This window comes from Falco biarmicus, chromosome 7 (assembly GCF_023638135.1).
Source record: "Falco biarmicus isolate bFalBia1 chromosome 7, bFalBia1.pri, whole genome shotgun sequence".
Taxonomy (NCBI): domain Eukaryota; kingdom Metazoa; phylum Chordata; class Aves; order Falconiformes; family Falconidae; genus Falco; species Falco biarmicus.
In genome coordinates, this window is record NC_079294.1 from 29,385,343 (window position 1) to 29,401,628 (window position 16,286).

Sequence of the window (16,286 nt, forward strand, 5' to 3'; positions counted from 1 at the left end):
CGAAGCCCACGGTGAGACAGGCTGTGCCCTCAGCAGCCCACGGAGGGTAATGGTGGAGCAGGTCTCCCCCTGCAGCCCCTGGAGGACCCCACACCAGAGCAGGTGGGTGCCCAAAGGAGGCTGTGACCCCTTGGGAAGCCCATGCTGGAGCAGGCTCCTGGCAGGACCTGTGGCCCCATGGAGAGGAGCCCAGGCTGGGGCAGGTTTGCTGGCCGGGCTTGTGACCCCGTGGGGGACCCAGGCTGGGGCAGCCTGTGCCTGAGGGGCTGTGCCCCATGGGAGGGACCCACACTCGAGCAGGTCATGGGAAGGACTCACGCCGGAGAAGTTTGTGGAGAACTGTCTCCCATGGGAGGGACCCTGCTGCTGGAGCAGGGAGAGCGTGAGGAGGAGGGAGCAGCAGAGACAAGGTGTGATGAACTGAGGGCAGCCCCATTCCCCATCCCCCTGTGCCGCTGTGGGGGAGGAGGGAGAGAACTCGGGAGTGAAGTTGAGCCTGGGAAGAATGTGTGTGTGTGTGTGTGTGTGTGAGAGAGAGAGAAGGTGTTTTTAAGATTTAGTTTTTATTTCTCATTATTACCAAAGTTAAGTAAATCAAAGCACAGTAAAAAAACTAATTTAATTTCCCCCCAAGTCGAGTTTGTTTTACCCATGACGGTAACTGGTGAGTGATCTCTCCCTGTCCTTATCTTGACCCACAAGCTTTTTGTTATATTTTTTTCTCCCTGGTACAGCTGAGGATGGCAGTGATACAGAAGAAAAGTCTGTACAGGTTATACATACTCTGCATAACTTATACAGAAATACACTGACTTTACAGATACACATTTTTTAAAAGGCTAAAAACCAGAATTAATTTGATGAAGGTTGCCAGTGGTAGGATCTAAAATTTAGATAAAGACAGTGGCTTGCTTTATTATGCCAAATTGTCTGCAGAAGGATACACAGAGATTGACACAATTCTAACATCTGTCACCACAGGAATGTGATTTCATTGTGGAAACAGGATCCAGGTCGATATGAGAGGGGCTCTCTTAACCAGTGTAGGTCCAAGTGTCCAGGCAGCTCAGTCTACAAGTCTGAAGGGTGGCCTACACCCTATGGATCTGCTGTGCTACAAATGTAAGAGCATGTTGTTGAGTATACATATATACTAAATAGGGTAGGTGTAAAACCTAATTACCTAATGCAGGCACCTAAGCTAGTGACTCTGCATGCCACATGAATGCTATGGGGACCTAGCTCAGATCCTTAAGTAGTGTAGGTGCATTGGTAAAATGCCAGGCTACTCTCATCCCCAGAGCTTCATTAGCTCCAACACAGTGGTGCAGACATGGTGGTACAGCTCGTATAGCCACTTCAGGCAACTCTGCAAAATATTCCCCACACTTTTTACTCTATGTTGGACCTCTACACCAAGAATGTGATATAGTCTTACAGAAGTCCACAAGAAGTTACATGAACTCTCTGACTACAGTTACTTAAGTCAAGTTGTTCCTTAGCCACTCCAAAGTACTGAGGAAAATAGGATGAGATTTGATTACATCCTTGCAAATACTCTATTTAGCATCCATTCACGTCTACTTAGACCGAGAACTGGACTTACTCTTTATCGCTTATCCCTCTTCTACCCATTAATAAGCTACTATTTAATAGTAAAGAATTAAAGTCTTCACTTCTATTTCAAAGGATAACTACTTTCCTGAGCAGCTCATGTTATTAAAAGGCATTTGATCCTGGACTTTGTGTAAATGAACTTACCTCACTACCCCCTGCCTTCATAGGAAGCAAAAGGAAAGTGAAATAAAAATAAAATTAAAGTTAGTATTTATGAAAGCAGACTTACTAAAACATTTACCAATCCTACACAATACTAACTTTAGCAGAAGTTAAAATGCATACAGTAACAATATACCGGTTTTATTCTTCACAAAAACTTCTCTTGGAAGTTTTAGGGCCCCAAACTTTTAAACAATGCAGACAATGGAATTCTTTCATGAACTTTTATGCATTCTGAATTGGAACCTAGTATCTTACTACAGAATTAATTTTTTTTAATATTTTCTTTGAAACTGAAAACCATAACTCACTTAGCTTCCACAAACAATTATAAGAAGAAATACAAGAGGCTTACAATTTCATTTAAAAAATATTTATCACACCTTTCATTAACAAGAGTAAATATAAATCCAAAATGTAGACACCATGCATATTATTTCTTTTTGACTTCCACATCAAATGCATCTGGTTAATAAACAGAGTATTTCTCATTTTAAATGCAAAATAGCAAGTCACTGCTTTATAGGCAGGTATACATTCTCTCCCTTCAGCAGCACAACTTAAAAACAAAAGTGACACCAAAGCTCCCACAAACGTCAGGTTGCATTTCTCAACAAGGGCATCACAGATCTGTCAGCTTTACTGCTGAAAGAGGCATGTGCATCATAACAGAACTCCTCACATTCCTGCAGGAAGTTTCCAATCTGCTATTTCTCTACATCCTTAATTTTATTGTGCTGTGTTTTCCTCACTTCTCTCTTCAATACTAGCATTCCACAACTGCCACTGTAGGAATCCCTCTTTCCTTTTCCCTCACATACACTGTCCACATCTATCTTGCTGAACAACAAACAACTTTCAGGGTCCTGTGCTCAGTTGCGGATTCTGCAGCAGATTACGTTCTAGTGGTTAAAAATTCTTTTTCTTATGTCACATCTACTTTAACTGCTGGTTTTACTCTATTCTGCTCCCCATCCCCTTCTCTTCTAAAGCATACAATAGTGAACCAGGCAACACAACTAACTCTGCAAAGCAATCAATTTTCCAAGACTCATTAATAGAAATTGCAGAACCACTGTGGACAGAATTTTTCAAAGAAAGGTAGAAGTTATCTGGAGACAGAAACAACGCAAGGAGCAATTACAGCTGAATTAGTTAAACTAGATTTCTGGCAAAAACGAAAAATTGAAAGCTGTCTTTCAATAAAACTATTGTACAGGTTCACGCCTACAATACCAACACTAGATACCACTCAGTATTTAACTTTCAAAAGGAATATATTGTCAAACACCACCAAATAAAAATTATCTCAAGAAACTCACCCAACATAATAATATACATGTATCATTTGTAGTCTTTCAGGCTCTCTGAAACAGAGATCCAGTCTAGTCCTTAGACAAGACTTTTCTTTAGCTGTGCTGTTGGGGTTTCCCCCCCCCCCCCCCCAAATAAATAGTATTTCCACTTTTTTTCTACATTCCCTTTTAAGTTGCATATATATTCCAATATAATTACGTTTCACTATTAATCATCTTTTCAGATTGCTTTCTGGGTTAGAATTGTAATTTAGCACTTACCTTTCATCTAAGGTTGGCTCCTTTTGTTGCAGATGAGGCTTAATTCCAAACATTGGTCTAATGTTAGTTGATAAGGCTTTGATGGTGTAATTAATTTCATTTTCCCTTGTCACATCACTGTCATAACCTAACAAAATCAGAATGAACAGTATCAAAACAAGATATCAGAAAAAAAATTCAATCAAAATTTGTGAAGGTTTCAACAATGTACTGGAATACAACAATTACAATATGTATTATTAGTAATCTAAATACACAACAGAAAGAAAGTAGCTGGGAATCATGAACATTGTTAATAGAAGACATTCTAAGAAAAAAAAATCTCTACAATATCTTTGTGAAAAAAATTATTAACAAAGATTCAAGGGACATTCAAAGCTATCCCATTTCTGCTTGGTTGGCCTTAACTCAGGGCCAGCAACAAAGGACCTCACTACATGACACCTGCTGTTAAGTTCTGGAAGATTTAGCGCCAGGTTGTTCTCTATTTCAGGACCTGTCCTGGATGTAGTCTTCAATATTTTTAAGCAGAAAGATAGTGCCTAAAAATTCTTCCCAATATGCTTCTAATATCTAAAGTGTCTCTTTGGCAATTTAGCAGATTTCAGTGAAAACTGAAATTAATTTATTACACAGAACTATTTAAAGAGTAGCAGTGATAGTTTAAAAATGCTTCAAGACTGAGGAATTGACAAGGGGGGAAAATTACACCTGGCAGCAAAGAGAACAAGTTTGGAGGCTTATGAATCCTTGGAATTATAACACAAAAAGGAAACAAAGTATGGCAAAACCATAGAAGTTAACTCTATGAAATGTAATAAACACTTTTAACTGCTGATATTAAGATCTTGCAATAGATTGTTCCATATATGAACATCAGTCTGCCTCAGTCTACTATGTTTTTGTGTTACCAAAACAGATGCTGTAACATCAAGATAACTATGATCTCACATTATACAGATTTCAACATAATATCATTAGAACTGGTGTACAAATCTAAACTATGATGAATGTATTTATTTATATAGATTTTTGGAAGTTACCTAGAATTGGCACTTAGTTTTTTTTTTCATTTAAAAGACATCAAGAGCCTTTTTTATATACATTGACACAAACACTTCATTTTCTTCACAACAGTTTATCAGTCCTTTCCCCCAAAATATATTTTGCTTAATGTTTTTGAAGCATCTTCTCTATTTAAGATTAAAACAATCATATGTAAAACCTGTACTTCTAAATTAGCAGTTTTCCATTAATTAAATCTTCTCAATGTAGTATAATCCAGTTGGTTTTATAAATTATTACTGACCTCCATCTTCTTCAGAATCTAGATCAGACTCTTCACTGTCACACTGCCTGCTATCCCTGTGTCCTTCCACCTCGTAAGTCCACAGCATTAAAGAGGTGTCTGCTCCTCCAACAGTGACCAACAAACTGTCATCATAGGTCCAACGGACATTTGTTACATGGGTACTGTGAGCGACATACCTCTTAAATTTTCCAAACTTTCCCTAGAAGGTAGAAGAAAAGACACAGCTAAATTTAACAAGTGCTAGATAGAACTAAAACACATTACCAGTGCAAAACGTGTTCTTTACTTCTTTACAGTTTATGCTTCAGCTGTTTTGCATTTGTGTGCATCTCATTATTTGCCAAGTTCCCCTACTATAGCAACTTCATGAAATGTTAATATAGCCATAACAAACATGCAAGAATTTGTTTATAAACAGATTACAGCAGTATTGATCAATTTTCCTAAAAGAAAAAATAATCTAACAGATTAAGAATAAAACACACATAGACTATTTTTCCAATAAACAAGTCAATACTTGTGCATTGTTACCATCGCTAGCACAGCAAAATATTCAAATTGAAGACATATTTACTGATAAATATACAGGAAACTAGAAAGGTTCTGGAAAAGCAGTAAAAATATAATGTACTTCTGGAACGGCTTGTCTATGATGCATGATATAATATTATTAAAGCTCTTCATCTTAGAGAAAAGTGACTGAATTTGGACAGAATGAAGGTCTATAAAATCAGGAATTAAATGAAGATGATGAAGAAGTGTTCAATGTCTTCCAAAACAAGAGCTTAAGGGGCTAAAAATAACACTGATAAAAACTACACTAAGGATGTTAATACCTAAGATGTTATTAGACAGTGCCTGTCCCATTCCTGTCCTTACAGTTTTTCCTATGCATTTACCACTGTCATGGCACTGCCATGCCACCAGAATGAGATGGTTCTTACATCTGACCTGGAATGGTCATTCTTACTCTGAAAGTTTAATGCATTGCAATGTAATATTGAATGCCTTCTCTGATCATAAGGACAAAAGTATAAAAGCATTATTTTGTTCTGAGTGATGAATTTTTACACATTTGAAAAGGCAGTTTTATTCAATCTTCTCCATGAACAGCTGAAAATTACTTACTTTAGCAGGGTATCGAAACAGTTTCACAAATCCAAAATCATCTCCTGTGGCTAATACTTTACTATCACTAGTGAGGCATGAAGCAGTTACGTCTGTGACTTCACCAATTATTGGCCAGATTCCTTCACAGCAAGAGCCCAAAACACTTGTCCATGATGCCCAGCCAATCTTTTCTACCTACAAAAACAATCTGTTTGAGACAGAGCATGCTTCTTCCTAGGCAGTTTTCTCCATACCTTATTTCAAGAAAAAGTCCTTGCACTGAAAGGTATGTCACATCTAAAAGATAATATTTTAATAGTGACTATTCAAGATTTCATTAGAGACCCTTAATTTTACCTCTATTAACTTCCAGTTCTAAAACCTCTAGAACTATTAAAAAAAAATAAATTGACCTTACCTGCCCTTCCAGGTTGGAAAAAAAAATTTTTTTTTCAACCCTACCTTTTCAACCTCATAGAAAACATTATTTGAGAATTATCCATTTTCACTGTCTGCCCTATGACAATGCTCTGTGTCTGAGAAAACAAATCAATATTATAGCTACAATGCACTACACTGGCCTATGTAAATTATGTATTGCATTGTTATATAAAGACATGCATGAAGTCTTCCACAGCAAGATTAGGGCTAAATAATCTGCAATAGCTTTTCAAAGGTGTTTAGGTACCGAAAGAGGCATATAGAAGTCCAGTGAGATTTTCATGAGTGCATGTGTCAGCCAAGTGTCCATTTCTTAACAGACGAGACAAATGTGATATCCCCACTGCATTTTATCATTCTGATTACATTATTTAATTGAACAGGCTGCAAAAAAGGATAAAGGACAGCGAATGCTTAAACAGAGGCTTTTTCAACAGATCAGTTATAATTGTAGTTTTATACACCATTCCCTCTTTTGTGGCATAGACAGTTGCATCATAACTCTACCTGGCAAACAATTTAAGAAGGCAGTCTATTTCCTCACCTCTAAACTAGGAATTGTCTGTTTTTTCCCACGAGGAGCTTCAAAAAATAACTGCTCTTTAGCACCAGTGTTGACTTGCAAAAGCTTCCCTGTAAAACACATTACATATTGTATATTAACATTAAATAGAAGATTCCATTTTACAAAAAAAAAGTTTTTGTTGATAACAATATTACACAAATTATTTGTTTTCAAATAATGGAAAAATTTGCACACAAACTGTGGATCTGGAAGTATGGGCTTCTATAGATCTGAGTTCTTCGACCCCTTAAATTCACAGTCCTTCCTCCTCTCTTTGAAGACTGCAATAATGCATCACTTCTCTCCTGTTTATGGTTGTCCCATCAGATGGTAGACAAAATGTACTAGGTCTAATTCAGAGCTTGTTTGTGTCAACTGCCTGACCAGTATGCAAAGCGCTCTCAGGACTGAGAAGCACATATGCTACCTGGCCAGTGGCTGCTTCCAAGCAGCTAATTTCTGCTTGCCTTTATACTACTATTTTTCTGAGGGAAATTCTCGTTAATGTTTCTGTCCCATTCCTGTTTTCAAAATTCTCAGAGGAAGCTAAATTATAACACTTTCAAATTAAACTAGACTGCTTCAAAAACGATCAAGTAGATGCGTAAGAGCAGGAACTAACAGACTGCATCACTGCACTGCCTTGTTTTTGTAAGAAACTGCTAAAGTTAATATTTAAATGAATCACATATTAAGACCCAGGAAGACAGGAAATCCAGTCTTTCTGCTGTTTTTGACAATGATACATATTCCTGTGCTACAGATGCAACTGCATTATGCAGCACATTATTCAAGAAGTAGAAGTCAAACAATAAACACAGAAGTTGTAAAAAAAAAAAACCCAAACCCATCTATAGAGACAATCTATTTTACTTGAAATTGCACAGCTTCTAAATATATTAAAAACCATTATTTTTACTACTATTTATATTTGTTCAGATGCTGTGAGCATATTCATAAACTGAAGAAATAACTCTGTCACTGATACCATAAATTCATACTGTAGATGTACTGTATTTAGTCTATAATTTAATCAAACTTCCAGTAGATTTTTAGAATAAATTCTGCTTACCCCTTATGTCCCAGTCCATGTGTGTGATATAGCTGGAGGCTCCCTTGCAGATTCCTACTCGTTTACTGCTCATTACGTTGTAAATATCTACAAAGTTGTCACAAGATGCCACAGCTAAGTACTTTCCAGCCCCTAAAATACATCAGTAGAAACACAAGAGATTTTCAAAATCATAGTTCTCCATATATTAAACACAAGCACATTCTGGGATTTAGCTATAACCCACTCAATATTTCTCTGAAATTAGCTTGCTAATTTATACACAGTCCCTGACAGACTAATGTTGATATCACATAATCAAAATTCGTATGAAATATACAACCATTATATCATTACATCTTCAAGCAATAAAAATTATTTGATGAAATTTTAAACATCTGTTGCACTTAGAGAGTGGTAAGGCTTAGACGACTGAATAGTAATGTTGCATGAGAACTGGTATCAGTAATTAGCATGTATTTTTCTTACGGAAGAGTATTTTCACTGAAGTAGTATTATTAATTTAGGTCATACATTTGAGTTCCTAAATAAGAGCTGTACTGTTTGAAAAAACCTAGCCTCACTGGGAGTGCTGTAGGGGGAAAAAGAAGAAAAAAAAAAAAAGATGATGCCAGAACTTCTGACACATCAGTTTCAAGCACTCTCATTAGCTAACAGTAACCTCAGTGAAGAGCCAAACTTATGCAGCTCATAAAGTGGAACCCTAGGGACCTAGGGAGGCTGCGGGATGTTCGTGATTTAAAACTGACTGTTGCATTCAGAAGGTTACTATCAGCAAACCTATTACAATAATCTCATCCTTAAATGAGAAATATAGGACTTCACACCCAGTATTATTAAAAATGTTAATAATATTAGTGTTGCTAACTTGTTACATGTAAAAGAGTATTACATATCACTGCTTCTTTTATCTTTTAAAGGTTATAAAGCTTGCTTGAACAACCTTGATATAAAAATATTAATTTTAAATTACTTACCAGGAGAAAATCGGATCTCTGAAATAACATCTTTCCTGTGCTGGAAAGAGACGAGATCCTCCAGGGTATCTGCATTAACTATCAAAAAACTTCCATCATTGAGACCAACAGCTAATGCTTTTCCATCAGGAGAAAAGCAGCAACATCTACCTCCTATGAGGAATACAGAAAGGGTATTTTTACTTCAGGTAAATCAGGTACAGGTACAGTGCATAATCCCTCTTTTAGATTTATTTTTCTAGCAGTAAACCAAAGCTATTCTTATAATATATAGTCTCATGAAATTTTTTAGATGCTGCTGAGATAATTTTCAAGCTTTACATCTGCAATAGCACACAGAAGCTATTGGAAAATCAACAAGTACACAACCCCAGAATCTTAGATTAGATTTATCTGCATATTAATTGACAGTATTCTACATTAGTAATACAGATTAATCACTATTGTATGTATATTTTTTATTTGCCCTCCTTAGCATCTGGTGCCAGTTGTTTGTTACCATTTCCTCTGGGAAAGAGAGCACAGCTGGAAAAGACCTTCTGGACTCACAGAATCCAGTCATTTGCTATCACGATCACTGTGTCATATAATCCTTTTAATAAATATGTCAAGTTTCACTTGAAAACCAGCTTAATTTCCAATCTAAATTTATTTATGGTCAGCTTATATAGATTTGTTTCCATGACAGAATTTTCCATTAGCATAAATATTTTTCCCTGTTATTTGTTCCTCTGATTAACTTGATAGTAATCCTTTATTTAGCTTCTCATTCATTATCCTGCTGCTCCTCCTTCTCCATACCCAACTTCCAGTTTTATTTCATTCATCTGAACGCAGATGAGAAGTGTAGATGAAAAATATTCTGATTAGTCTCTGGTAAATTACATTAATACTTCAATACATCCTGGGAAAAATACCTCACTATCACATGTAATTGTCATCCTGTGATCAGCTAGAACATCCTGAGCCTTCCGCTCCTCAGTTACTCCTCAGCTACACAGACATTTTTTTCTTCATTGAGTCTTGCCTTTTTTAATTACCAAATATTATCTCACTTCCATTACTGCAGTCCGCAGAAGCATCCAGCTCTTTCTGTACAGTACACACGTGTTTTCTAAGATCACCAAAGCATCTCAAAATGTGCCTCATCAGGAAATGAAGTCACCACAGTCCTTTTTTTGCCAAAACTACTCTTAAAAATATTAAGAAATAGCAGGTTTAAGACTGGAGCAGACTTCACCAACTTAAAACTTTCTTGTTTAATCCCTGTTTGTGCCAGCTCATGACCTTACATTTACTTTATTAATCCAAATCATCTTCAACTGAGCTTCCTATAATGTTTGGATCAAAGATAAAGCCTATTGTATTCCCTTGTCTAGTGAAGTATATACAGCATTAAAAGCTTGTTAAGGCCAGTCTGGTCTAATCCTAAAAAAGTCTCCTTATATGATGTCACTTACAACAGATTTTCCACCTGTCAAAATAAATTCAGTTACATAGTATACAATGAGTAAGAATTTTATGTCTGTTCTCTTTTCTTGACATTCACAAAGAGGAGAGATTCAACATCTAAGATTTCTTCCAAAAATTTCTAGATTTGAAGTTCTCCAGTGTTCAAAAATCTTGCAATAACACAGCAGATTTATGTAACTTTTATCATAAATTCACTGACTTAACTATCTTACAATTACAAATAATCTTAAGAACAGTATTACATAACGAGATTATTTAGCTTAAGGGATACATAACTTGTGAACATAGCATCAATAAAATAATTTGAGGAAAGAAAGGTATTTATTCAGTCTTGCTTTCAAAAGACTCATAATGCTAACAAATATCAACTGAATTCGGTTAAATATTTTTTCATATTAAGCATCTTACCCTTCTTCAATTTGCGAACAGCTAACATACAATGGCTAGGAGATAAATCCCATATTCTTAAGGTTTTGTCATCACTTACAGTGGCACAAATAGGTAAATGAGGATGAGTAGCTAGACCCCAAACTTCCCCCTCCATGTGACCCTGAAAAAACACGAGTCAGATGACTTTGTATTTTAAACTGAAATATGAAATAATACATTTAAGGAAGTAAAAAAAAAAAAAAAAAAAAAAAAAAAAAGGACAGAGAACATGCATATCTTTGGAGCGTAATACAGAAATACCTGAGTAGAAACATAGAACTTGGAATAAACCTCAATCTGCTACTTAGAGCAGAAGTGCAAATTATAGTAATTAGTACTATAGAAAACTTTTGCCTCAGAAATAATCCTCACACACATTTATGTCAATGACATAGATGCTGGGATCAAGTGCATCCTCAGCAAGTTTGCAGATGACACCAAGCTGAGTGGTGTGGTTGACATGCTCGAGGGACAGGAGGCCATCCAGAGGGCCCTGGACTAGCTCGAGAAGTGGGTCTGTGTGAGCCTCATGAGGTTCAACAAGGCCCAGTACAAGGTCCTGCACCAGGGCTAGGGCAACCCCAGTATCCATACGGGCTAGGATGATTAAGGGACTGAGAGCAGCTCTGCCAAGAAGGACTTGGAGGTACCGGTGGATGAAAAGCTGGACATGAGCCAGCAATGTACACTTGTAGCCCAGAAGGCCAACTGTATCCTGGACTGCATCAAAAGCAGCACTGCCAGCAGGTTGAGGGAGGTGATTCTGCCCCTCTGCCCTGGTGGGACCCCACCTGGAGTACTGCGTCCAGCTCTGGAGTCCTCAATACAGCAAAAACACGGACTTGTTCAAGCGGGGAGTAGGACCACAAAAATGATCAGAGGGATGGAAAAACTCTGCTATGAGGAAGGACTGAGAGTTGGTGTTGTTCCATCTGGAGAAGAGAAGGCTCCAGGAAGACTTTACTGCAGTCTTCCAGTACTTACAAAGGGGGCCTATAAGATGGGGACAAATATTTTAGCAGGGCTTATTGCGATAGAAGAAGGGGTACTGGTTTTAAACTAAAAGAGGGTAGACTTAGACAAGATACAAGGAAGACTTTTTATGATGAATGTGGTGAAACATTGGCACAGGTTGCCCATGAGAGGCTGTACATGCCCCATCCCCAGAAACATTCAGGGTCAGGTTGGACAAGGCTCTGAGCAACCTGGTCTAGTTGAAGATGTTCTGGTCATTGCAGGGGGGCCGGACTAGATGAGCTTTAAAGGTTCCTTCCAATCCAAACTATTCTATGACTCTGTAATGCAGATTTTTTTCTTTACCTTAAAGTTCTAATATATTCTTTTAAAAATTAGTAATAATCTTGTTCTTTACATATTGCAGTGGCCACTTAGAAGCGTGAATTAAAAGATCCACAGATTTTTATTTAAGTACGAAAGAAATTCCTATGATGACAGAATGTAAAAAAAATCTGTTTGGCAGTCAGGCTTAAGAAATGCAGTCTGTTTGGTATGGCAAAGGAAACTGAAATATTTTTTACATAATTACAAAGACAATCTAAAAAAAACCCTCAAGGAGGCAACTTTTAAAAATAATGAGTAATTAGTACTCAGAAAAAGTTAATAAGAGATTTGGTGGAGAATCCACTGTTTCACATGCTTTTTTAAAAAAAAAACCCAAACAAATATGATCTTGGCCTGTTTGAAAGGATAAATTTATTGAACAAATTAGTACATGAAATTCATGAAATTCTGTGATCTGTTTTTCTCATTGAGGAGTCATAATGATCTAGCCTAGCAAAAAAAAAAAAAAAAAAAAAAAGATTTTTTCTATGAAGTGACAGTAACTCACTAACTTCAATAGTAATTTAAATGCTTGTTATTTCACAACAGTCTTTACTTGAAAAAAACAAGTGTTTGTGGTATGGAATATTTGATTGATATTTAACATGTACCTGAACCAGCAGAGTTATTGGTCCACTTTTATCCACCTCCAGTATTTCACCATTCTTTGTGCCCACTAAAATATGACCATGTCCTAAAGATATGGCACGTATAGAAGGATTATCTTCCAAAAGGAGACCTAGAACATTAAAATGTTAGACAACAGAAGATTCTCAAACATGTCTTAAAGAGGATTTTTCACATATATGCACATTACGTCTCACTGTAGAAAAAGATACTCAGTAGTAAACATGTAAAAACATACTCCTGCATGGAAGAACTTACATGTTTGGATCCATCTGGGTGTATTTAATGATTACCAACTGACACTAATCTTTCTTCTCAACGAACTATCTTTGAAGTTTAATCAGCCTGACTCATTGGCAATCTTAGTGAAAAAATGTGCATGTGAAGTATCAACTATAGAAACATATTACTACCATTTATGGCACCTTCAAACCCAGTTTTTTTGTTAAACAGGTATGAGTTTCCATTTATGATTTTTGAAAAATCAAGCCATATACGTTAGAACACACCAAATGCAATGGGGGAGGGGGGTGAAGAAAAGGCTATCCAGAATTATCAGATAGGGAAAACTGTAAGATCAAGAATAAATAGAAGTAGAAATAATAGGAATGAAAATCTTCTTAAACTTCTAAAGACGTACACATTTACAGAAAATTAAGTCATAAAACGTACTAATATCTTACAAAACTGACCACAATTCTAAATTCCCCTTCTTTCTCCAAAACAAAAAAATCATTTTTAGTATTCATTATGTCAATTGTGGATTTTCTCCTGTTGGGGAAGCAATTCCACAGAAAGAGTTGTTTAAATAAAGTATTTTAAATAGAATAAAAAAATAGCATCAAGTCTGTGTTACCTTTAGATCCAGGGGCCAAAGCAGCCCTTTTGATGGCATAGGTTTTGAGACAACGTTCAAAGGTATCATCCCAGAGAGCTACTACCCCATCCTTTCCCCCAGTGACAAATCCCTGGAGAAATAAATAAATAAATATCACAAGTTATAATCAATTATCTTTCCTTAATTTTCCAGTGATTCCTGCCAATACTGAAAACTGATTATATACAACACACTGTAATATACAGAACAACAGATGTTATAAATGAAAAGATCAGGAGCAACAACGTGACTGAATTCTCCTCCTGATGAAGGCAGCACAGTTCTGTACAGTCCATGTACACGTGCTGGATTTAAAGGTTCTAACCAATAAGCTTCTACCACATTAGAAAAAATTAATTCACATACTGAAATGTTTATCTTTGTATTTAGCCTCAATAACCCTTTGGCATTTCACCTCATTACTCCAAACCAAACTTAGACCACTCACAAAAATTTGATTAGTGCTTAAATTGTTCAAATATATGCATATTTGTGCCATTCTGTCTTCAAAAATTATTTACAACTATTTAATGAAGCAACAGGTATACTTAATACCAAATAATTAATACTTTCTTTTGGAGTAATTAGTTCTTGCAGTATGAATAACATATGCTTTGTCCAAAGCTACTATACTGAAACTCAAATGCTAAAAGGTAGAGTAACTGGGTTTAACCTAGCAAACCATAAATATACACATCACTTCAAACATACAAGTGATCTAACTGGAACACTCACTAACATAAGCTGACAATCAGGAAAGAGTACTTGCTGATCTACAGACTAAATGGTTCTACTAGTAGATGGTAATTACAGCACAAAATAGTAAGCGTATGATCTTCCTCTCTCACAAGCTCACATACTGCATTAAACTTCTGGATGCTTAAATCAGAAAGTACTTCTACTTATCATAAGTTACTATCGTTACTTTAGTAAAAGGTCATGAAAATTACTGAATAAGATGTCGCTGGACCACAAGGGTTAGAGAAACAGTACGCTACATAACAAGAATTAGAGACATGCATAAAACACTATTTTGAATCTGGACCTCACAAGGCTCTTCTGTAATGGAAATAAAGCCATGGATTCCTGAATTTGGGAAAGGTCTAAATTCACAGACTTTTTTGTCCAGACATCAAAAAAAAAAAATGAGCAGTTTATTTACTTTTTCCAATGCGTGCATGCTGAACACAGGACCATCATGTGCTTTGACAGTTTTTATGAGAAACACATCTCTCCAAATACACACATCCCCGGTGGAAGTTCCAGAGAATGCCATCTCTTCAGTCCAGCCATATACTGCACACATCATTGTATCGGTTCTTCCCAATGCACCTATGCAGCCCTTTCTCCCAATTAGTCCTCCTCCTGATTCAAACAAAAAATAAGCCATCAGATGTTTGCTTGGAATTATTTTCCAAAAACTATACAACCTTACCCAGAGTAACAAGTCCTTTTCTTCTAGTTCACCGGTGCTCCCCAAAAAATTGAGCCTGAGAAGAGTTCTCACAAAACAAAATTTTTTCTACCATTTGGCATCTTTCAAGAAAAAAACCTTACTTTTAACTCACTACTTGAATATGTACATATACCCACACAGACATACAAAGAGAAAGTGCATTTGTAAACTCACATCTAAACAAAAAACTTAACATCTACCACAAAGTTCATAGAAATTCCTAATGAAATTAACTTGAAAAAAAGAAGCTTAAATCTTGACATCCCACCCTTTTCATGATATGCCTTCAGTGAGAGAATTTCTGATTTTATTTTTAGACGTTTTCTATATTGGCCTCTAGATAATAGAAATGTTACAGCTGTGTAAATTTTAAAATTCTTTGAAATACTATATCTAAAATCACTTGGCAGGTATGAAGTATAGTAACTTCTGGCTAGAAAGTCAGATTTATATTTTTATGACCCTCCAAGAAACTTCATACTCAGAGAAACAGAGAAGGCCCTCAGGACCTGACACATCATACTGTTCTCACGCTTAGAGAGGCAATGTCTCTGAACCACTATGCCATCACTTGGCACTGATGGAAATTCAGTCCAAAGCATATACTTTGGTGTCACTTCTCACATCAAGTGCACCTGCTCTAGCACAGAATTCAGAGCCTTGACATTTGTTAAAGTGCACTGATACTCTGCTCCTCACACTAATACTGCTAAGTGTGGTTGATGGTGACTGCCTTGCCCAGTGTGCCATGGCGGTTTCACGCAGATGGGCTGTAGCATTAGAGAAATTTGATTCCTGCTGACTGAGCAATGCCAGAGAGAAAAGAAGCATTTTAAACAATTTCATTTTAATCAAAATCACCATCTCCAGGCTTTTATCATAGTTAAGATTTCTTTCTAAAGAATTTATAGTAATTTGTTCAGTAAATACTCCAACGCACTTTGTTCTTTCTATAGATAGCAAGCTTAAATATTAAAATTAATAATTTATATAGACTTTGACAGCTTGCTCTCAGGCAAACTTGATTACTTTCTGTTGGAGCCAGAACTGAGAAAACTAGTGTCATTTTTTCATCACAGACTTTTCTCTCCACAATTAATCTTTACCAGGGACTCATGTGAGTCGATGTGCATAAATTCTGCACGAATAATTAGAACTTTCTTAGCAGATAAGCTAGTGTTCTGTGGCCATATATCTTTACATATGTTTTGAGCTTTGAAACAATGAAGTTCACACTCCTCAGGGAATAG

The 16,286-nt window shown here is 36.4% G+C and overlaps 1 protein-coding gene across 1 annotated transcript in view; it reads right to left on the reverse strand.

Annotated features, from left to right (window-relative positions):
- EML5 (EMAP like 5) overlaps positions 1–16,286 on the reverse strand; it is a 110,896-nt gene that overhangs the window by 33,247 nt on the left and 61,363 nt on the right. The window contains exons 18-28 of the mRNA XM_056344959.1: positions 14,743–14,945; positions 13,560–13,671; positions 12,688–12,815; positions 10,715–10,856; positions 8,834–8,986; positions 7,857–7,988; positions 6,764–6,852; positions 5,797–5,973; positions 4,666–4,867; positions 3,357–3,483; positions 1,762–1,776 (exon numbers count right to left, since the gene is read on the reverse strand). Coding sequence (XP_056200934.1) covers positions 1,762–1,776; positions 3,357–3,483; positions 4,666–4,867; positions 5,797–5,973; positions 6,764–6,852; positions 7,857–7,988; positions 8,834–8,986; positions 10,715–10,856; positions 12,688–12,815; positions 13,560–13,671; positions 14,743–14,945 — 1,480 coding nt within the window. The remainder of the gene's footprint in view (positions 1–1,761; positions 1,777–3,356; positions 3,484–4,665; positions 4,868–5,796; positions 5,974–6,763; positions 6,853–7,856; positions 7,989–8,833; positions 8,987–10,714; positions 10,857–12,687; positions 12,816–13,559; positions 13,672–14,742; positions 14,946–16,286) is intronic.